This window comes from Pteronotus mesoamericanus, unplaced genomic scaffold (assembly GCF_021234165.1).
Source record: "Pteronotus mesoamericanus isolate MK-2021 breed Mesoamerican mustached bat unplaced genomic scaffold, CSHL_Meso_final contig_90, whole genome shotgun sequence".
Classification (NCBI taxonomy): Eukaryota; Metazoa; Chordata; class Mammalia; order Chiroptera; family Mormoopidae; genus Pteronotus; species Pteronotus mesoamericanus.
The window spans coordinates 34036263-34060404 of NW_026555277.1; the positions used below are offsets into that span (position 1 = coordinate 34036263).

Consider the following 24142-nt stretch of genomic DNA (forward strand, 5'->3'; position numbering starts at 1 on the left):
CCATCAGCCATCCTCTGTCAGGGCGTTCCTACCCCGAACCTTTCTGATCTGACTTTCCATGCGGAAGCCAGTGTTGAGTTTCTTATTAAATTCCAGGCGTGGTGCTAGGCGTGGAGGCTACAGTCATGAAGAGGATGCTGGCCCTGCTTTTGACGGCCCAAGAATCTGTCAGAGGAATGCTGCATTCAGTACTGCCATCCACTCCCAACTCATTTCCTCCCTCTGCCTGTAGGTATACTTATCTCTAAAGAAGAAAGGATTGCCTGAAAGGATTTATAAGATTATCAAGCAGAAAAACACTCAAGTGTCTGTAAGTAATTAAGACTAAATAAAACTGATAGAACCCGACCTAGGATCCAGGGTTAAGTGGTGACGGGCTCCTGGCCCCACCGCTCTCAGTTCTTGCACTTTCAAGCTCTGGAAAGCCTGGATCCGTGGGGTCTCATGCTCCCCACTCCCACTGTGGCTTGCAGCCCGGGCATGTTGTACCCACACAGGCTTTTTGGCTATCTCGGTCCTTCAGGACAAGGGCAGGCAGCCCCAAATGCCCATTGCTCTTTATTCTTTTATTTTCCTGAAGGAGCAGAAGCTGGGCCCCAGGCCTTTAATGGTGCAGTCAGTACTGTCTTTTTCACATGAGCCACAGTGACATTCGGTGGCTACTGGGTACGAGTACATGGAGTCTGCATGGTTAGCACAGCCAGGCATTTTGACCGTCTCATACACCAGCTCCTTGAATGTACATATTTTCTGGATATTGTGCCTGAGTCCATCCTTGTACACCAGATCCTGGGGAGTTTAGGAAAGGTACAGTTAGGTTATAATATTCTGGGTGGCTTGACTTAGCATAATCAAAATTAGACAGCAATTTAATACTGCTTGCTCTACCATTTACCCGTTAAAGCTCACTTACGGAATTTCTAATCAAGGGAATATGATCTCATAAATGACCTATCTATATGCTATATCATATTCCTGGTTGTTTTGGAAATCTTACAGAAAATATAACTCACTTTTTCCTACTCTTTATATCTATATCAAAATATTATTATTTCCCATGCTGTAGAGAAAATTTGAATTTCAATATATAGAAAAATGATGAGCAAAGGAAACATGGCATTTTACATTGACTTTTTGTACTTTGTTAAAAGCTATATTAATGACAACTTAAACCAGGAAACACTGAAGTTTAAATTCTCAGAAAATGTTTTCAAATACATAATCCCTGTGTGCTGACAGAAGGTCAAAGAAACATAATACGAAATGTTAATGCTTAACTGAACATGACTATGAAGGCGCACATAAGATTCACATATTCCGCTGCCTTGTAGACATTTTGGTCCCTTAAATGCTTTATATTTTGCAATGCTCTCAGTTTCAAAGGATACATGGCTTGCATATAAGAACTTTTAATCTAGGAAGAACAGTGTGTTCCAACACTTTCTAATAAAACAATTATTTTTCTGAGGAAAGAAATAAGCACTGATGTTTAATTTATTTCAATATAATGACCAAGTCTTTATCCTAAGAAGGTACAATAAATTGTGCAATAAGTGAAGATTGATCACACTCATCACGCTCATTTACCACCCAACAAAGTGTATTTCATTAAAAAGCTGCTCTTTTCCATTTCGGTTTATAGAATGGAATTCTGCACAGAAAATCAGGCATTATAGGGGACAAAAATAAAGAAAAAGCAGAAGCAGCCTCCTTACTTGGATTGATACAAAGAAACTGCGTGACTCTAAACTCTTGGTTTTATGCCTCTGTGCCTTGGTTTGTGCAACAGCATAAAGAAGTGAGTGGGTTTGCAGATTCATGTTGGTTCCAGCAGTCTGCAAGCGTTGACTGTGTTTTCAGGCTACTTTTTGGCATTTGTACTCAGGAGAGTCAATATGATTGTTTTTTATAATGTGGCTTAAAAACATACTTTTGTACTCTATTGCAAAGATGTGGCTTCAATTACACAGAAAAAGAAATGCATACTATACAAAAAATACATCTACATAGAAATTAGCTTTTTGGGAATATTGTAGATCTATTATGAAATATATGTATGCTTACATGGTTATGTCTCTATATGTAAAATACAGCATAGAATACCTTTTTTAAAACAAGCAGAGTTGATGTATTACCAAATCGATCAGATTAAATATGAGGCTTCCCTAAATTTACCCTAATCAAATCAAAACCAAATATCTAACTGATATCATGGTAATTAACCTTAATTATAACACAGACAAGTATTGGCTAAGGGACTCGTGGCTATTACTTGGAAAACTTAAAATACTGATAAAGTGGGAAGTGATGAAAATTGCCTTCTGCAGACCCTCAGCACACTCACTTCCGGCAAAGAAAAGTTCCTACCTTGTTGTAGCAGTAGCCCGCACACCAAGTGGTGTTGATGCTGAGGCAGAAGTGACATTCCTCCTTCTCCACGGTGATGGTGATATTGATCAGCTCACAGCTATTGCAGCACATTGCTTTCCAGCAACAGAAGAGAAAGAAAAACTGGACTGACTTCATCCTGGACTAGGAAACAAACAATTAAGGTTCATGAGAAATCAAAGAAACCAAAGAATTATAATCATTACGTAAGTTAACCAAACCAAAATGAATTGGTCTACTCATCAGCCCCAGTCACATTTGCTCCAGCAATTATTATCCTTCTTCTCATTTTTTTTCTAGTTTCTTGAACAGATAGTCCTTTTTACCCTCCTCCTTCTTAATTTCTTTTTGTCAAAGTAAAAACATATTATAGGTCAGAACTCCAATATAATAACTTAAATAGCACAGTATATAAAGATTAGAGTATTACTGCTGTCTTACACTGATTACTCTGAAGCAAGTAATTGTGATTGTTCTACTTGCCCCTTCATTAGCATCTTAAATACTATTTTCGTTTTAAAAAGGAAATTCTATATTACAAAATTAGTTCCTTATTGTTAGCATCTCAAATGAAATATTTTCATTCTCTATTGCCCATTTTTGTTTAAGATAAGCCTATTTCAGAGACCAACAATGGGTCTATAAAGTCAATTGCTTGCTAACAGAGATTACACTGTATTAAAAATATTTAAGAAGCTAGGCTGACAAGTATTGATTTCCTACTATGACAATAGTTCAGAAATTCTAGATTTGTTTTTCAGATCCTGAAAATTCTGTAATTTCAAAAGTAACTGTCACCTCTTGATAACTACAGATGCTGAGACTCACCTGTGGTTGGGTGCCTTGTCCAGGGAAAGCTTTAGACTGAGTTTAGCCTCACTTCACCTTTTATACAAAATGGTGTGCAACTAACACCTTGTGGATTTGTCAGGTATTAATAAGAACAATGTTAGCCTGAAGCTTGCTGTAAGTGAATCAGTGTTTAGATAGACAGGGGGATCAAGCCTTACTAAAGTAGTCTAAACGATGTAGATCATGAAAAATGTTACCAGAGATGATGATTTTGCACAAATTAAATTTGATATAGTACACACCCACACCTTTACCTTGTCAAATTAAATATGACTAAATTTTTCTTTTGTATCTTTAACTTGGAGAATTCATAATCCTTTCCAAATACTGCTTTGGCCGTGTTGAGGGGATGCATCAAAAAGACATGGCTCATGCCTTTCCCTACCCGCTTCTCAGGTGCACTTTTTCTGGAGCACATCTGCATCTTTCCCTTCTCCTTTCCCCAGGCACATTACCTTTGCTGTTCTTTCTCCTAAGCTTGAAGGGTCCCTCTTTTACCTCCATAACTTGTTTCCTGAGCTCATGCAGCCTAGCTGGCTCATTTCTTCTACCTCTGTGACTTTTTAAAATAAACTGATGCTTGTACTTAAGTTTTGGATCTGAATTTCCTTAACCAGAACTCAAATACCAAACAAAACAAAACAGAAAAAAACATTATTTAATAAATTTCTCTGTGATCAAATTGAAAACTTTAAGGAAAGAAACAAATAGAGTCTCATGATCTGATTCCTATCTAAAGTATAAATTGTATTTATTTACTTTTATCTCCCATGTCCAGACTCCCTTACTTCAAATGTTATTTTTTGATGCTTGTAATTCTCTAAATATTCTGCTGATTCATTTCTCTAGATCTTTGCATGTGCTATGTTTGTTGTGCTTGAAAAGTTCTTACTTCCTCCCTGAGTTCTCCAACACCACTCCCACCTCTGGTGAATTTCTCAACCTTTAACATTCACCTGCCAGAATTTTGAATGGGTTACAGAAGAGAATTTTAATCATCACCTTCTGTTTGTAATAATTTATCTACCTCTGTTTCTCCAGTAGGGTATGAGCTCCTTGGAGACTGGGATTGATTTGTTTAACAAATATTTATTAATTAAGCAGCATGCCTAGAGCAAAGGAATAATAGTGGAAATATCAGGATATGATGTCAGAGAGATAACAGGAGTCAAATCATATAGGGCCTTTTAGGCCAATGAAAAGACTTTGGTTTTGACTGTAAGAGGGGACCAATTGTAGGTTTTGAGGCAAGGAGTGACATGATCTGATTTAGGTCTAAAAGTATCTGTCTGGCTGCTATATTGATAATATAAGGGAACAAAAGTGGAAACAGGAGACCTATTAGATGCTATTGCAGCAACACAGGTGATAAATCATATTTGTTTAGACTAGTGTGATAGCAATGGAGGTAGTGAGCCATAATCTGAAAGTGGATATGTTCTGAAATTATGGGAGAAGATAAGGAGTTCAGTACAGACATTTTGAGCTTGATGTTTCTTTAAGACATAAGTAGAATGCTGAATCTAAATATTGGGAGAAATAGTATACTGGCTGAAGGTATAAATTTGATAGTCTTTGACATGAGCCTAGAAGAGTGGGTATAAATAGAGAAGATAAAATGGCCAAGAGTTAAGTCTACTATATTACAGCATCAAGGGACAAAGACAGAGAGAGAAATATTGATGTGAGAGAGTAACATCAATCAGTTGCCTCTCGCATGCCCTCAGCAGGGAGCCTGGCCTGCCACCCAGGCATATGCCCTGACCAGGAATTGAACCAGCGATCTTTTGGTTCTCAGGCCAATGCTCAACCCACTGAGCCACACCAGCCAGGGCTTGGATGCCTTTTATTTTTTCTTTTTGTCAGATCACTGTGGCTAGGACTTCCAGCACTATGTTGAATGAAAGTGGTGAAAGTGGACACCTATGTCCTGTTTCTGATCTTATGGGTAACACTTTTAGTTTTTCACACTGAGTACGATGTTGGCAGTAGGTTTTTCATATATGGCCTTTATTGTGTTGAGGTATGCTCCCTCTATTTCCACTTTGCTGTTTGTATCATAAATGGGTGCTGGATTTTAACAGATGCTTTTTCTGCATCTATTGATATACTCGTGTGATTTTTGTCTTTTATTTTGTTTATGTGATATATCATGCTTATTGATTTGTGAATATTGTACCATCTTTATCTCCCTGGAAAAAAATCCCACTTGACTATGGTGTGTGGTCTTTTCAATTACCAAATCCAGTTTGCTAGTGTTTTGTAAAGAATTTTAGCATCTATGTTCATCAGAGATATTGGCCTGTATTTTTCTTTCATTGCTGTGTCTTTACTGGGTTTTGGGATTAGGATAATATAGGCCTCATAAAAAGAGTTTGGGAGTCTTCCCTTTTCCTGAACTTTTGGAATGGCTTGAGAAGGATAGATGTTAATTCTTTGAATATTTGGTAAAATTCAGTTGTGAATCCATCTGGTCCACAGCTTTTGTGTGCTTGGGGTTTTTTGATTACTGCTTCAATTTCACTAGTTGTTATCAGTCTATTCAGGCTTTCTGCTTCTTCGTGATTCAGTTTTGGAAGATTGTATGCTTACAGAATTTTTTCATTTCACCCAGATTGTCCAATTTCTTAGCATATAGTTTTTCATAGTAATTTCTTACAATCCTTTGCATTTCTTTGGTATCAGTTGTTACATTTCCTCTTTCATTTCTGATTTTATTTGAGTCCTCTTTTTTTCCTTGATAATTTTGGTTAATGGCTTGTCAATTTTGTTTATTTACAGAATATTTCAATATTTTGAAAGAAGCAAAATATACATTCTTCACAAATGCGCATGGATCATTTTCAAAGATAGACCACATGGTAGGACACAAAATAAGCCTTAATGAATTCAAGAAAATTGAAATCATATCAAGTATTTTCTCAGATCACAATGATTTGAAACTAGAAATCAACCCCAAGGAAAAAAACTCAAAAAGATTCAAATACATGGAGGTTGAAAAACATGTTGTTAAATAACAAATGGGTTAACAATGAAGTCAAGGAAGAAATCAAAAAGTACCTAGAAACAAATAAAAATGAACACCCAACATACCAGAACTTATGGGACACAGCAAAACCATTCCTGAGAGGGAAGTTCATTACAGGCCTACCTAAAGAAGGTAGAAAAATCTCAAATAATCTAACCCTGCACCTAAAGGAACTAGAGGAACAACAATAAACAAAGCCCATAATGTCCTTTGTGTGGACAAATACAACTCTCCTGTTGTATTTGTGTCCTGATTGTTACTGGCCCGTTCATTGGCCCATAACTCCCCTCTGGCTGGCTAACACGCTCAACCCCTACCACATCTTGTACATTGTTGTATAGGTGCTGTCAGAACAAAGCAAAACAACACAAAAACACCACCAAAATAAGTAACCCCCCAAGCACATGAGAAGACCAAAGGAAAGAAAAGTGATTATGAGAGGAGAAAGGGGAAAAGAACTAATACTAGTAATGAATTGAAAGAGTAAAATGGGGAAAAGGAACACAGAAAAAGTAACAAAAATAATAAAAGGAGAGAAGGGAATAATAGAGTAATCAAAGATGAATAAAATAGGAGATACGAAAGAAAATTTAGAACTCCAAAAATAAAAGAGAAAAAAAGATAAAAAATAATAAAAAGGCTATGAAAAAGAAAAAATAGTGAAAATAATGAAGAAAGAACCAAGTGGATTTGTCTCAGCAGAGTGTAGTGCTTACCTGATGGTTTCTTCCTCTGGATACCACTGATGTCTGAGTTGGGTGTCAGCCAATGTTAGGTGCTGTCCTTACCTGGTCCTCGTCAGTCTTTTTGAAGCTACAAGCAATCTGTAGTTTGTGGCTGATTCCTCTGTGTTTGGCGGCTCTTAGGGTGGGCCAAGCTGCTCTCCAAAGCCGGCATTTATCAGCATAGGGTCCAGGGGGTGTGTCAGCAAATGTCTGAAGTCCCTGCAGGATCCGCCTCTGCCTGTCTACCTGCTGGTTTGCTGTCAATCTTAGACTAGTCACATATCTGGCTTTCTGAGAGGGCTTCTGGCAGAAACGGGGCTGTGTTTCCTGAATTTCCCATGGTATGTGCCTTTTACAGTTCTGGGAAGATGATGGGTGTGTTCCCCCTCCCCTGTGCCACTAGTCTGTATCTGCCCAGGATTGTTTCCCTGTATTTGGTTGGGTGGGGTCCCTTGTTGACCTCCAGAGCCCAGATTTTGGGTCTGCTGGATGCTTGAGGGTGTTTCTGTGGCTCTCCCAAGAGGAGGAAGCTCTCGTCTGTTTCCCAGGGGAGTGTATGGATTGGCTGTGCCCAGCTGCCAGTCTCTGATGACCCCTGTGTCTGTTTATGTTGCTGTCTCCTCCACAAGGGTTAAGGTGCAGGGTGGGAGAAAAGAAAAAAATTACAAACCCCAAAACCAAGACAGGGCAAAACTGAAAAAAGAACTAGAAAGCTGCACAGTTGAATGAACAGGTTTGACAAGTGGAATTCCAGAGGGGTGGGGAGCAATATTGCTCTGGGTAAGGTAATTGATTTCCCCTTGGGAAGGGTTAGCTCTTCCCAGGAAAGAGGCTGCAGTGGAGCTCAGGTATATGCTGGCCCCGAAAATCCCACAGCCCCTCCCCCAAGTCTCTCTGCAGTGCTTCCCACTCCTGCTTCTCCTCTCGTGACTCCAGTCTGTGCTGCCGTCTCTTCACTGGAGCCCTAGGTGAATAGCTGCCAACACAAAACCTGTGCTTTGTCCCCTAAAGGAAAAAAAAATGGTGGGTTTGTTTCCAGTGGTTGTCATCCCTCCTCAGCAGAGACAGCCCCGCGGCATTTCACCTTTGGATGCTACCTAGTGGGCTTATCTCAAGATAGGCTCTCTGTGCTTGAGGGCCTGGTCTGTGGTCCTGGCTTCACGCCTCCAGCAACCACACTGCTGCTGGCCCCTGCCCTTCCTACTGGTCTAGGGGTGGGTTTTTGGCCTTCTTTGGTTAAAATTCTCTTTTTTAAGTAGCCTTCGGTTTAACTCAGGTGATTGTTCTCCTCATTAATTTTATTTCCAGTCTGGTTCTGGGAGGTAGTGTGTGATATATTCTGCTCTGCCACCATCTTCCCAGTCCTCCCTCATTAATTTTATTTTTTCAATAAAGCAGGATATACAGTTATCATCTGAAAATAAGGATGCAGACAAATTGCCCAGGGTTTACGTAGAAAGGAAAAGATTTGAACGGTTGTCTGAGGCTGGTAGAGAAATTGAGTTAGCAGTCAGTTAGGAGTAATATAATAGCCTACCAGCATTAGGGATCCACCTGAGGTTTTTGATAAAAAATTTAACACAAGACCATTCAATGTAGATGTACATTTTCCTTTTGCCCAATTTAATAGCAGGAGTTAAGGAAAATGGATGACAAATAGTTGGATTTATCCAGGATTATGATTTTTTTTCAAATGTATGTGACAAAGACAAAAGTTAGTAAAGTATCTGGCCTCAAAAGTACTAATTAAACATTTACATAAGTGATATCTGGAATTAAGAAATATTTTGAATTCTGTTATTAATATGTAAGTAAGCATATTATGAAAGTTATAAAGTGAAAAATTAAATTTCATATAATATAAAATGAAATATCATGATTCCTGGAAAATTACAAATCATCTCAATTTTTCTAAAAGTATAGTAACATGTTATGATTATTAATTACATCTTATATTATGAAATTAACTCTTTTTATGTTATCTTTGTTGTTCCCAAATTATATATGTGAACATGTGAAGTTACATGTTTTTATGACTAACCTATTTACAGTTGTATTAGTTCCTTACATATTCACTTAAAAATGTTAACAGCTTCTTTTTATTGAGCGCCCACTATGCCCCAGGCATGTAACTAAATATTTTAACTATATAATCACATATAATCTTTATAAAAACTTTTTAAAGGACTTACTATCAGTGATCTTTTATGCCCAGGACTACTGAACCTGTAAGTAGCAAGGCTGGAATTTATATCCAGGTCTGTCTGACTCTAAACCAGAGGGCTGCTCATTGAGCCATGCTGACCTCATAGGTTATAATTCTCACCAATCCCATTAGTTGGAGAAAGACCAAGACAGAAGCCATTCAAAATTTAGGCAGACAGTGGGTCGCTGTGGCACAATTGGTTAGTGCGTTCGGCTGTTAACTGAAAGGTTGGTGGTTCGAGCCCACCCAGAGATGCCTTTGTTACTCTTTTGAAGCAAAATTTAGGCAGACATTCCAAGTGTTCATGTTTATACTTCCATTTACATTTAGGTCAGAGCCCTGCTCCCTCTTCCCCCAATCACCTTATTTTCCTTGGCCTGTCCAGAGGCCCCTACGTATCTCTCCCAATTTCAAGCCTCTTATAGCCTAATTTTTCTGATTATTTTATTTCCTGATTAGGTGTCATTGTTTTCACAGAGCCTGTTGAAATGTTTTATGGATGGAAATTTAGAGACCTTTCTTATTCACCTTTGTTTCCCTAGTAGGAGTAGAGTTATTAATACACACCAGGCACTAACACACTTTTGTTGAAAAGATTGAAAAACAAATCACTCATGGTTTCCCATTATATTTGTTGGACTGTAACCTGTTTGGTATCTGATGCACTCCTCACTCCTGCTCTGCTCTGCTCTGCTCTGCTCTGCTCTATGCTTCGTGGTGGACTTCTCCAGGTAGTCCTTCCTAAACTGCAGTGTTGGCAGGCTTTTGCCTCTGTGGAGAGAGATTGGAGAGTGAAAGAAAGGAAGAAAGCAGAGTACTTCTCTCTTTTAGAGTCTTCTTCTTTCCTTCAAAGTTGTTGCATTTTTCTCTTGGATACATGTTGCATCAGACAGCTCAGTGTTTCCAGGTCTTGTGAGGAAGGCCCTACTGTGGCTTGCGCTTCTGCTAGTTGTCTCACCTTCTGGCTCTGGAAACCCCACTTGTGCCCCTCCAGTCCTGAGGGTAAATGGGACTTCCTGCTGTTGCTGCTCTTTGGGTTGCCCTGTTTCCCCTCACAGGCTTTTCAGCGATTCTAACACTTGGGTAATCAATTTCCTGGATTAAATTCCTTCTCTTTTACATGTTGGGAGTGGTTTCTGTTTTCTTGGTTGGGAACTGACTGATAACATCCACTTTCATTGCTCTCTCTCTATCATTGGATTTTAGTACAGCTATATTAATTAACTTATTATTTAACAAAATAGTGAACATTATTCAGAGAGACCCTCTGTCAAATTTTTACTTTACTGACTTAAAGCATCTCCTCTCTTCATAAAATCTCATGTATTTTTTCCTTTTCTTTGGATGGAAAAAGGTTCTATTCCTTAGGTCTGAAATATGTGTCTCACCTTCTTTGCATCTAAGTTACTCCTACAAGGATCTCTGCCAGACTCCATTTGGATATGGATTCTTCTAGGAGGCATTCACTCCCTCTACCTTAGAAAGTATTCAGTGCTCACTCTGAGTCCAGTGCTTTTAATTTGTATTTCCTTACTGCCCAGAACCTACCTCAGTGTTATCACTCATCATGTATTTTAAATGCATTGCACACAGCGATCTTGATCGAGATGGCAAGTGGTAGATGGCGTAGTCACCTCCTCCCATGACCACATCAAAATTACAACTAAATTATAGAACAATCAACCTGGATAGCCATCTGAAGACTAGGTGAGCAGAAATTCTATAACTGAGGACATAAAGAAGCAGCCTTGTTGATTGAGACTGATAGGTTGGTCAGAGACACTAAATGTGCTGGCCCCGCACCCACTGTGGCAATTGAGAATCCAGAGGACTATCTCGGCTGCAGAGGTCCCACCTGAGGAGAGAGAAGTCTCAGCTCCACACCAGGCTGCTCAACTTGGAATATCAGTTCCAGGAAGAAGAGCCCACATAGCATCTGGCTGTAAAAATCAGTGGAAATTTCATCTATCCAGGTGAGACTGAAGGCTGCTGGAGACCTAGGCATCCTCTTCAAGGGCCAGTTCACAAACTCTTACTCATAGGCACTTACCTTGGGCTGTGGCAGGGGAACTGCTATTCAGGAGGCATCAGAGACATACAGAGAAAAACTGGGTTGTGTGGCTTCAGACTGAGGCCACACAACTTGCCCTGCCTGACTTGCACGTAGCCCTGCCTGGCTTGCACGTGGCCCTGCCTGGCTTGCACGTGGCCCTGCCTGGCTTGCACATGGACCAAGGCTCTCCCAGTGTGACCTTCCCTCTCATCCCCCGCCCACTCCCCCACAGTTAAAACTTATTCTGAATTAACCTGGTGGACTCCACTAGCTCCAATGTTATGATTTTCTGAGACCATGCCCTACTGCGAAAGTCCAGACATGCCAGGCAGTTTGCAACTCGCTTCTGTACACCCTGTGACTTTTGCTGAGTGGCATCAGTCTCAGGACTGGAGCCAGAAATGAATCTGTAGTAACCTGGTCAACACCACGTGCCCCACTTTGGTGATTCCCTGAGACCCTGCCTTATCCAATTTGCATATTACCTGAGGCTCTTTCAGCAGCTGAATCTTACCGACAGCTGGCAGGTAGCAATCAAGTCTCAGAGTGCTGTGGGCTTTTGCTGACCTTCCCCAGGTTTAGTACTGGTAGCAGCTGGCCCCAGTTTGTAGCATGGCCCTTCCCATGCACATCCTGCCCAACAAAGGCAGCTACCAATAGTAGATTGCTTTGTAGCTCCTAACAGTTAAACCCAGGCCAGATACAGGCTGTGTCTGACATTAACTTGTACCACAGTCCCTCTGAAGGGCCCCAGAACCAAGTCACCTGGTGGCTGGCTTTAGATCACCATTCCAATAGCTCCACAAGTGGCGCACCAAAAGGGAGGTCTTGGTAGGCACCAGGCCCTGCTTCGGTGAGTCCTCTGTGGGGTCAGCCCCCACACAGTAGCTTGTATGCTGTGATCACATCTGTCCTCACTGCTACCCAGCCTGAGGGTCAGTCTCATCCACTGATGTACCAACAGCAATCAAAGCTCAACTGCAACAAGAGAGCTGACGCAACCCACTCAAGAGGCACTCCTGGAGCACCCTGCTCAGAGGATCAGGGAGACTGTGTGATTGGGCTCCACAGGACACCTACTGCAAAGGCCACCCTGCCAAAACTGGGTAAGAAGTAGCAGATCTACCTAATACATAGAAACAAACACAGAGAGGCAGCCAAAATGGGGACACAAAGAAACATGTCCCAAATGAAAGAACAGGAGAAGTCTTCAGAAAAATAACTAAGTGAAATGGAAGCAAGCAATATACCAGATACAGAGCTCAAAACACTGGTTATGAGTACTAAAGGGACTTAGGGGAAGAATGGATGAACTCAGAACTTCATCAGAGGGACAGAAAGCATAAAGAAGGACATAGAAACCATAAAAAAGAACCAGTTAGAAATGAAGAATACAATAACTGAAATGAAGAGCATACTAGAAGGAATTAATAGCTGATTAGTGTTGGTGAGGATGCAGAGAAAAGGGAACCCTCAGGCACTGTAGGTGAGATTACATTTGGTGCAGCCACTGTGGAAAACAGTATGGAGGTTCCTCAAAAAATTAAAAATAAAATTACTTTATGACCCAGCAGTTCCAGCTCTGGATATATATCTGAAACAATCCAAAAGACTAATTCAAAATGATATATGCACCCTTATGTTCTTTGCAGCATTATTTACAATGGCCAAGATATGGAAGCAATCCAAAGACTCTCAGTAAGAGTGGATGAAAAAGCTGTGGTACATATATACGATGGAACATTACTTGGCCATAAAAAGAATGGAATCTTATAATTTCCTATAACATGGATGGACTTATAGTATATGATACTAAGTGAAAATAGTCAGACAGCCCTGACTGGTGTGGCTCATTGGATTAGGCATCCTCCTACAAACTGAAAAGTTGTTGGTACAATTTCTGGTCAGGACACATGCCTGGGTTGCAGGCCAGGTCCCTGGTTGGGGATGTGTGAGAGGTAACCCAGTTGATGTATCTCCCACACATCGATGTTTCTCTCCTTCTCTTTCTCCCTTCCTTCCCATTTCTCTAAAAATAAATAAACTCTTATAAAAAAAAAAGTACGGCATAGGAAATATAGTCCATAATATTGTAATAACTATGTATGGTAGTAGGTGGGAACTAGAATATCGGGGCAATCACTTCATAAATTATTCAATATATGATTGTCTAACAATTATGCTGTATACCTGAAACTTATATAAAATATTGTTGAATGTCAACTGTAACTGTAAAATTTTAAAATGCATAGCAGACATCCCTCATGAATTCTGGTAGAGCAATTGCCTCAACTGTGTGAGGATTCCCTGGACTTTCTCCCTGTGCATATACTCAATGACTTAGATCCTTCTTCCATTTACAAAGGATTTTTCTTCAAATCATTTTTTATGTTCAGATTTAAAAATAGGATATTAAGTATGTGCTTATATCTTGATAAATTACTTGCCTTTTATGGTATGGTATCTTTTTCTTTTGCCTGTTCTTATATACAGGGGTGGTCAAAGTAGGTTTGCAGTTGTTCATATGGAAAAAGACATGCAGGTTTATGATTATTACAATAACTTTACTGATTCAAAAGAATACCACTCACAGGCCTGCTGGTGTGGCTCAGTTGTTTGGGCATTATCCTGTAAAGTGAAGGGTCACAGGTTTGATTCCCAGCCAGAGCACATGCCTGGCTTGCAGGCTGGGCCCTAGTTGGAACTGATCAATGTTTGTCTAGCACATCAATGTTTCTCTCCATCTCTTTCTCCCTCCCTTCCTCTTTCTCTAAAAATAAATAAATAAAATTATTTTTAAAGAAAAGGATGTCACTCACAACTGTAAACCTATTTTGCTCACTCTTGTATGTTTTATAATGTAAATGTAAAACAAATTCGTCAGCTTCCTGTGGTAGGGTCAGTGGAAGGGGCAGCAGGCACCATGTCCAGCTGCAAAGGCTGCAAGAAGCCCCTGAAGCAGCCCAGGAAGCAGACAGGGAGATGCGTGAGACAAGGCATTCAAGCAGAAGCCAAAAAGAGGAGAACAAACTTGAGAGGCTAAAAGCAAAGTCTTGGGGAAGTTTCCCCTGGCCACAGGCGGGATTAAGAAACCTGGCAAGAAGTGAGCTATTGCCTATGCTTGGGGCAATTGGATCCTTAATTCTATTTGTGTTTTAGCTTCTGGATTCCCCATCCCTGTTTCCATCTATAGCTTGTTTTGGAGCCATTTATACATTTAAGAATAAGCTTTTCCAAAAAATAATAATAATCATGCAGTGGCTCACCTCTTTAGTTCAGCCATTTTAACCTTCGCTGTGACGTCAGAGTAAACCCAGTCCAGAATCCTGTCAAAACGTGTTCTTCAGTCTTTGTTCTTCCTAATTTCTGTACCACCTGGAATTAAACAAACTCATTTGGGAAAAAAAAAAAGTTTAGTATATTTAATTTTTTCTCATTTAAATTTATCCTTTTTAGTTATCTAAATTCATTTCCTTTATTTAAATTACAAAGTAATGCACAACATGTATGGTGTAATATTTCCATAGAAAGTGTTAAATTTTTATTGTCTTTACCAACTTACCTAACAATAGTATAGTGCTGCACTGTCTAACATGGTAGCTACCAGCTCCTTGTGGCTAGTAACAATTGAAGTGCAGCTACTCCAGATTAAGAGTTACTGTAAATATAAAATATCCACTGGATTTCAAAGCCAAAATAAGAAAGCATGCAAACTGCCTCAATGATTTGTGTATTGATTACTTTGAAATGACATTATTTTGCACACATTAGGCTAAAAGTATATTAAGTCAATCTCACCTATTCCTTTTACTTTTAAAGTACTTTACTTTAAAATGTGTTTACTAGAAAAATTTAAATCACGTAAATGGCTAGCATTATGTTTCTATTGCACTGCATAGAGCTTGCTGGCTAATGGGGAAATTTGCAGAGATCATGAGACCTGCTTACTGGCCTAATATCTGGCCCCTGTGCATTGTACATTGCCAAGGCAGGTAGGCCAATATAACCATGAAAAATAATAAAGTGAAAAGCCCACTGGTTGCCGATGTTTATTAATAGTAAGATACAATAATGTACTGTACAGTTTTCAGTGAAGGGACCGGGTGGTCAGCCTTCGTATTAGCAGGTAAACTGCTTGTTTTCATCCACTGGAGCAGTCAGGCAGAACTTTATTTCATCAGATGCTGTAATAACACACCGAACAATGAAATGAAATGTAATCTTTATCTCTGTTGCATTTTCTTTTCCTCAGAGAAAGATAGAGCTAAATGATATGGATTTTTCCTGATAGGAACTCTGTTAAAAGCAGCAGTGGCACTCAAAATATTCCATGAAAATGTTCCAGTAAGAAGTCAGTACATTTGGTATCAGTCAACTGATAATGCATAAAGTTAAAATATTTCCTAGGCTTTATAACAGTTGTATTTTGCATAGAGTAAGCATTCAGTAAATACTTATGGACTTCATTTTTGTTTTGATGCTGATTGGCAAGCTTCTAGAAGCTAAAGCAAAAAGCACTGATAATGGGATGTATATTCAAGTAACTAACAATATATTGATACTTGATGTGAAAAGAGAGTAATCTACCTATGGGCCAGGAGTTAGCCCCAGCACAATGCATATTCCATTTGTTTTTACATCATTTTGTTTCAGGAAAGAGCATCTTATATACAGGGTGGGGCATAAATAGGTTTACAGTTGTTTGTGTGGAAAATAATGCAATAATAAATAATAATACAAGAATAAACTCTGTGTTTTGTGTACTCACAACTGTAAACCTACTTTTGCTCCACTCTGTGTATGTACATACACATATGCACTCACACCGTATGCATATAAACATACATAGAAAACACTGATATCTAATAATAGTTCATGGTACTGTCACAGCTTCCTTAAGCTCATGCATGTCTTTGAGGAAAGTATTGTTCTCATTTTACAGAGTGCAAACATTTGTTGAGCATTTACTCTACACCAGTCACTGTGCTAGATTCTTACTTTCAGGACATCATTGAGTGTTCTCAACAGCCTTGTGAAGTACATATTTCTATTATGTATAAAGTATAAATAAAGAAACGAGGGTCAGAGTGGTACATTAAGATGCTCAATGTCACAGTAACTTAAATTCCAAACAGTGCAAAGGGACTCCAAAGTCCCTGGTACTCTTCCTTTAGTTACATAGCTATTTGTTATACAGACTAGACCAGTGGAAGAGAAGCAGAATCTTAAGGGAGAAAGAAAACTGTACAATGAAGCATTAATTCTAGGAAGCTTGTTAGAAAGCTGGACTCTGAAGCTGAGTTAATGGGATAAAAAGCCAGTATACTTAAAGAATGAGTTAACTTTTAATGAACATGTAAGCACTCAACTTAGTGCCAAATATTTGATATGTACCATTTTACCTGACTTAATTCTCACAGGAATAATAAAACAAGTATATAATCCTCTCCATTTTAGAGATGAGGAAACTGTGGCATACATAGAGAGTTCACATATCTTCCCAAGCCCATGTAGCTGTTAAATAGAGAAGCTGAAATTCAAACCCAAGTTTCTGGTTCTTGGGCCTGTGCTTTCACCTGCCACACTATTCTGTTAGCCACTCTCATCAGAACATAATTCAGCCTATTTTAGAATAAATACATGTGTACCTCTGTGGCCTTCAGAATGAGTTTTTATTCCTATACTGTGTGTGTAAAGTGGTTTGTGCTGGAAGACTAAGATACTGTCTTATCTTATACAAGAAAAGAACATTCCTCCCAATAAAACCTGTCATTCTCAGAAAGCATTAAGAAAAAATGAGGCAAGAAGCATTTTGTAGCTAATTCAACCATCATTATGCCATAGACAAATCACCGAGTTATACACTGTCCCACATTATCGAGCTTCCTTGTATTTAGATTAAAGCCGTGTGAGTAGTTCTGGCCAGTGGGCTCCGAGCATAAGTGAAGTGTATTTATTACAATATATGTGAACTGAGGTGGTAAACATTTCTCATGTGACTCCTCAAGGGAGTGTTCTTTCTGTGGTTACTGCGTAGGCTTCATCTTCCAGGTGGTGTGGCTAGAAATGGCTAGAAATTGGTAGAGACACTGAGAACTCATGTTCTTGGGCAAATGTGTAGAGTATACCCCCCTCTGACATATCTAACATGAGATTTCATGTTAGATATGTAGCATGGGAAAGAAATGAACCTTTATTGTGATAACTCATTGAGAATTTGAGGTTCTTTTGGAAGTGTACCATAATGCAGTGTATGCTGCCCAGTAAGTCTCTATACCGGGTTACCTTGAGGACATTTCTGCAGTCTGTTGGACTTTGTATGTCAAAACACTGGGAGATTAAAAAATAGATCCAAAGCCTGGAATCTGCTTTAACATGATTTTCAGATTCCTTTTGCCTAGGTTTATTCTCTCCCTTGAAGCAGGTTAGAATTACCAGGGCTTTGCAGGCATTCTCTCCTTTTACTGTTTTTTCAATGAACAACAGTGGAAGCAATGATAATGACAGCAAAACTAAACATTCCAGAAAATTACCAAAAAACATCAGCTGATTTCATAGCTGCTCTACTTGTCCTAAATGGCTAGGGTAGCTGCTTCTGCAAAACAATTGCTGGAAACTAGAATTTTGCCTGAGAAAAAAATAACTTCTGTTATGAAGATCTAATCCCATGTCTAACAATAACAAATGTAGGGAGATGGTTGAAAGATCAGGCTGATGGTGTGAGTCTTCATAAACATTTGCAATTTCTAGAGAATTTCCTTTTCTTTCTCTGATAGGCCATTGACCCTATTTGAATCACCTAATATTAGACCACATACATTAGTTTCTGTTCCTTTGCTCTCTTGATATCTACCTGCCACACTTTATTAAGAAACCTAAATGGAGATTGGAGGTAATTTGAATGAGAGTCATATATATTTAAAAGAGACAAAAGATTGATTGATTTAATTCTACTTTGTGTTGAGAGTTATTTATATCACATTTCAAAAATGACTTTAACCTTTATTATCTGAGTTTATTTTCAATCAATGCTTAGAACAGTTTTTTAAAGTGGCAGGAGAGACATCACTATCACAATTAGGCAGAGTTAAACCACAGTTACCTACAGTTACAATGAGTGACAGAATTTTGACTCATACCTCGATTTTTTTACAAAAACATGGAATTTAAAGTATTCTATTTTCGGTGATGCCAGAGTTCACTTTTAGCATAGAAAAAAGGTAGCAATTTCTGGAGCACAATGTGACAGAGACTGCTAGTTGTCCCCTGACACTCATTCTTCTTTTCTCCCATAGGAACAGGGTTCTTAGCTGGCCACATGTCTGCCCAAAACAAAGAGGAAAGTGTCCCCACCTCCCTTTCATCCAGGAATGGCCATGATTTGAACAAAAAGGTGTAATTAAAATGCGTTACAGCTTTTAGGAACTTCAGGAGACAGACAACAAGCAACTTTTATCCTTTTCTTCTTTATCCTTCCGCCATTCCACTCCTTGTCATTTCGCTCCTTGTGGTTGTTTGGGGGTAAGCGGAGAAGGCTATGCTCTCAAGTTGGTGATGCAGTGACCTGGAAAGCACCTGCTTTGCTGAGGGCCTTGCACATCAGAATGGGCAGTCCAGCACCATACTGTGTTACTTTAGAATTTTGTTTGAAAGGGAAAAAAATCTCTGTTGTGTTTAAGTCACTGATATGTTGGGTCCTTATTGCTTGAAGCTGAGTGGATTTAACTGGTACACGTAGTCAAAGAGTTATCTCAGGGCAGAGCTCAGATTCTTAGGTAAAATGCTTAGGAGAACTACTATTTATAGAATCTGTGGAGGGCAGAGGATGCCTATGGTAACTTAGGATGCACCTGACATTAAAGCTTTGCACTAAGATCGTGGAAATATCAAAACTGGGGAAATTACCATTTTATAACTGCATGTTTTTATCTTCTAAAATATGGAGATTTTAATCATCTTTTTTGCAGAACCTTTTAGTTAGACAGACATATATGTGACATGAACATTTTTCTGTCTTCATTCTTTTTCCTTCTTGGTGCTGGTGGTGGGAAAGGGGACTTTTGGCATAATGCATCGATGTGATGCTATTAAAGACAAAAAGAAAAGGTTGACTTATAGATGTTCAGCTATGAAGAGTTTGAAAACTGTATTTCATTCTACAACCATGGACAAGCCAGAAATAAAGGTATATATGGCCTTGATTTTGGAGAGAACATGAAAACCGGCAGCCAGGAGTGTGGAAACAAGAGAATCTAGAGGAAGATCTGGGAGAGAGCTTCCCAGATGCTCCTCTGAGGCTGATTCAGTATGGATCAAAAGGGATCAGGGTAAGGGAAGAGATATTTGGATGCCTCTCTATGAGTATTCCTCAGGGACTAATAAGATGTTTATTTCTAATAATATATTCATTCACCTTTATGTCTGTCCAATGCTGTGGGCCATAGAAGAAGGGGTTACATAAAGCCGAACATTTCTTATCAAATGAACATGTTTGTGGAAGTGTGACAGGACAACTGATTAGAAGGAATATGCCATGTTGGTAAAATGAGAATTTGGGGAATTATATTTTTAGTGGCTAGTTTTAGACTATTCTGAGGAGGAAGAACTTGCATATTTTTGTTGTGTAGTTGACAGCTTTGGAGAAAGGTGTGTGGGTTCTTGTTTGGGGACCTGCTCCAGGAAAATGAAAGAAGCATTTTCTTTGGGGTTCAAGTGACAACATGTGGCCTAGAGTTGAAGGGAGAGGAACATATTCCTACTTGAGCAGGAAAGCCAGCACCCCTCTCTTTCCCATCTGGCAGGTTCAGCAGCAGCGTCCCTGGCCGAAACTTCGGCATGCATGTGTCTGGCCTCATCTGCAGTGGGCTCTGCTCTCCGGGCCTGGACAGGGAGAGCCAGAGTGTGAGAGAAGACGTGGCGGAATGAAACCGGGTAAAGACTGAAACTGGGTGGCTGGTTTGTGGGCATACATGGAATCTCTTTTCAGACCTCCTAAGTGTTGGGGACATTTGGGGGCAATAGGATTCTCCCTGAGATGGTGGGAAAGGGTGGGGCTAAGGGTCATCAATAGCTAGACATAAGATGAATTATAAGGTAGCAGAATGGGGATTTGTCAAAACAGTGGACTGATGGTTTTTCAGGCACAGAGAAAGAGTCAGTGCACAGCCCAGAGAAAAGTGAGGGCGTAATGTCTAGTAAGGGCTCTGGTGTGAGTAACTCTAAAGGAGCACATGGGGGGTTGACATAGTTGACAACTGTGTAGTAGAGACTGTGACTTCATATAGTATTCAGTAGTCTCAGGATTATATTGGTAAAACTTAACTCTATTGTGGTCTATGTCAGAGGTTAACAAACTTTTCTGAAAAGGGACAGATAGTACCAGCTAACCAACCTAATGTGTTAACCCTAAGCTTTGTTCATGGATCAGAATTCTGGGGAAACTCTGAAAGGGTTATTATTTTTAAAAACAAAAAGAAACCACTATAGACAATAGAGAATCTTCTTATTTAGATTTTAAAATGTGAGATGGGATTTTTATACCCCCCCCCACAAAATCTCCCTTTTGGCATTTACAGTGTTTTTATTCAGTATCAGTCATTTTTCCATTTTCGAACCAGCAAATTTCCTCCGACGTACTAATAAAAGTAGTTTCAGTTAAGTACTCCTACCTCTGAACAATTTCTTTTGATGTGACATTTTTGCAGACATTACTATTTTAAAAGGTACAAGCATGAAAGAATAGTTTAAAAGAAAGTGCTTTTGTGTGGGTTGGCACACTTAAGGATTTTTAAAAAATTGATCATAAGGGTTTTGAAGTAAGTGGAAAGACTATATATTATAGTCTTGTGTACCATTTTGAGAGATGACAGGTAGCTTAATTTTAATAAACTAAGTTCACCCTAGAATGATAGAAGACATAAAAGTCCATTTTGATTTGTAACTTGAGATGATAGGTCATGAGATAATCTAGAGAGTGTTCCTACCATTGGTGACTTCCGGTTTTCATTTGTGCGAACTTCTGCCTCAGCACTCCTCAGGGATACTGAAAGAGCCCCAACTTTCAAACAAGTAGTTCTTTGAAAATCCTTACTGTTCCCCAGGAACCTTTCCAGCTTCATATTGGAGAGACTCATACTTGATAACAAATAGCTCTTATTAGGAACATAGTGTAATAGTAAATACCAGTGCTCAAAGAATTTTCTTGTGGTTGTTGCCAAAGTGGAAAGGAGGCATAGTAGAGGCTGAGAACAGTCAATGAATGTACTCAAGTAAATCAGTATTCTGGAGTCTTAGGATTATATTAGTAAAACTTAACTTTCTGTATCAGAGGTTAGCAAACTTTTCTGAAAAGAGACAGAGAGTAAATATTATAGGTTTTGTGGCTTTAGTCCATTCAGGCTGCTATAACAAAATATGACCAAGTGAGGAGCTTATAAACAACAGAAACTTATTTCTCACAGTTTTGGGAGGCTAGAAGTCCAGGACCAAGGCATTGGCAGATTTGGTGTTGTGGTGAGGACCTGCTTCTTAATTCATATATTACCATCTTCTCATTGTCCTCACATGGAAGATGCGGGTTAAGGGAGCTCTGTGGGGTCATTTTTATAAAAACACTAATCTTGTTCATAAGGGTTCCATCCTCATGATCTAAGCTCCTCCCAAAGGCCCCACCTTCTTATACTGTCATATTGCAGATTAGGTTTTACCATACAAATTTTTGCAGGGACTAGTGTAAGTGCCAGATAACCAATTTAGTGGATTAACCCTAACCTAATCTACAAATGTTCAGTCTATAGCAGTGGGCCATATTGTACCTATTGAAGTGATGCAAATTTACCCTTGTCATGAAGATGCAACTATAGATGATACATAAATGAATAGGTGTGTCTGTGTTCCAAAGTTCTAGTAAAACTTTATTTGTAAAAACTGATAGTAGGTCCGACTTGACCTGTGGGCTGCAGTTTGCAGATTCCTGGCTCCTATTGTGTGAATTGAACTGTATAGCAATGAACAGCAATTAACAGTGAATGGTTCTCAGATGTGGTCTCAGGGCCAACAGTATCTGGGAACTTGTTAGAAATGCAAAGTATTATCCGTCACTCTTGACCTATAAATCAGAAACTCCAGGGGGTAGGGCCCAACAGCATGTGATTTAAGAAGCCCTTCAGTAAATTCCTTCTTTTTGTGATTACCTCCCCAACTAAAATACCATGGAAAGGAATCTGCTTATGCTCTTTTTAACGAGCTTTTAGAGGAGGAGATAGTATATATTGTTTGTTAAAATGTATTGAGATAAAGAATCACTAAATTAAAAAAAAAAAAGTCCCTCAGGTGATTCTGATCATGCTTGTTTGAGAAACACTATTGTGGGCAAAGCTTTTGTAGTTGAGAGAAATAGAAATCTACCCAAGCTAGTTCAAATAAATGTCTTACTGAAGCTGCTACATCAGGTGATCTCCAATATCTTGGTGCCTTACATGAGAAGTTTATTTTTTGCTTCTGTCAGTCCCTTGTGGGTTGGTTTTCCTCTGTGTTGTGGCTTTGCTTGCCTGGAATTCTTGGCTCTAAAGTTGTCACTGTAGGGGAAGAGACTCAATGATTGGGTTTTGCACAGTACTTTTAAGTGCCAGTGTTGGAAGTGGCTGGTATCAGTGCTTCTTGAACTTAAGTGTGCACCAGAATCACCTGGGATCTTGTTAAAATGAGGATTTTGGCTCAGGAAGTCACAGGTGGGGCCTGGGATTCTGCATTTCTAAGAAATTCCAATGTGATGGTGATGCCACTATCCTGCAGACCACATGTTGAGAAGATAGGGCTCACCTCCCTTCCAGACACATCTCATTCATCTGAATCCTTCACTTGGCCCCAACCTAACTACTGAGGGTTTGAGGAACAGTTTTCCTGTGTGCCCAGGAAGAGGCATTATTTCTTCTACATGAGCCTGCAATAAGCAACCCCATGGAGGCAGGGCTGGAAATGATCTCTGAGGCTGCATAGTCACCATAGTAGGCTAATAATGCCACCATCCCCCTCCCCAAAATGTCTACATCCTAATTCCCTTAGCTTGGTGCATTACCTTACAGGACAGAAGGGACACTGATGTTTTGATTAAGGGTATTGAGATGGGGAGAGTATCCTGAATTACCTGGATGGGTCCAACGTAATTACCAGGGTCCTAATAAAGGGAGGCAAGAGTTTTATAATAGGGACATAAAAGGGAAGGCTACATGACAGTGGAAGTAGAAGGAGAGAAAGGCTCCCAGCCATCTTGGTGGCTGCTCTGGGTTGAGGACCATCGTGCACGTAAAGCAGGAAGATTGTGGCTGCAGAGAAGACAAATAAGTTTCTGGAGTTGATCAATTGGTTATGAGGAGTAGAAAGTACAGGTTGGGGTGCAAACAGACTCTAAAGATGGTCAGACAAGGCAAAGTGAAACTGGTCATCCTTGCGAACAGCTGTCCAACCCTGAGGAAATCTGAAATAGAGTACTGTGCCATGTTGGTCAAGACAGGTGGTCATCACTACAATGGCAATAATACTGTATTGGGTACAGTGTGTGGAAAATACTACAGAGTATGCACACTAGCTATCATTGATCCAGGTGATTCTGATATCATTAGAGGCATGTGAGAACAGCCTGATGAAAAGTAAGTTATGCAAAATTTCTCTTTATTAAAACTGGTGAGAGCTTGGTTTAAAAAAACATTCTATTGGTATAAGCACACGGCCTGAAGAAGCAGTTCTGTTCCTTTCTGAGTTATGGCTTTTAGGGAGCAGGGCCTTGGTTCTTCCTCTGCAGAACACAGGTCTGAGGGAGGATGGACTGAGGGGAATCCAGCCCTAAGTTAATGGCTGATGTTACCTCTGAGGTATTGTCCACTTAGTCTGGA

At 39.5% G+C, this 24142-nt stretch overlaps 2 protein-coding genes, 1 non-coding gene and 1 pseudogene across 3 annotated transcripts; 3 read left to right on the top strand and 1 right to left on the bottom strand.

Moving 5' to 3' along the window:
* Nucleotides 1-558: 558 nt before the first annotated feature.
* Nucleotides 559-2526, bottom strand: FSHB (follicle stimulating hormone subunit beta). The gene is made up of 2 exons (XM_054586242.1): nucleotides 2368-2526; nucleotides 559-789 (listed from the first exon to the last, which is right to left on the bottom strand). The coding sequence occupies exons 1-2, from the start codon at nucleotides 2524-2526 to the stop codon at nucleotides 559-561; spliced, it is 390 nt and encodes a 129-aa protein (XP_054442217.1).
* A 6854-nt stretch (nucleotides 2527-9380) lies between these two features.
* TRNAN-GUU (transfer RNA asparagine (anticodon GUU)) lies at nucleotides 9381-9454 on the top strand. The gene has a single exon. It is a non-coding gene; the product is annotated as a tRNA-Asn (tRNA).
* A 4721-nt stretch (nucleotides 9455-14175) lies between these two features.
* Nucleotides 14176-14359, top strand: LOC129080737 (translation machinery-associated protein 7-like; annotated as a pseudogene).
* Nucleotides 14360-23618: 9259 nt separating this feature from the next.
* LOC129080738 (60S ribosomal protein L30-like) lies at nucleotides 23619-23882 on the top strand. Its single transcript, XM_054586243.1, has one exon. The coding sequence runs from the start codon at nucleotides 23619-23621 to the stop codon at nucleotides 23880-23882; it is 264 nt and encodes an 87-aa protein (XP_054442218.1).
* The last annotated feature ends 260 nt before the right edge of the window (nucleotides 23883-24142 follow it).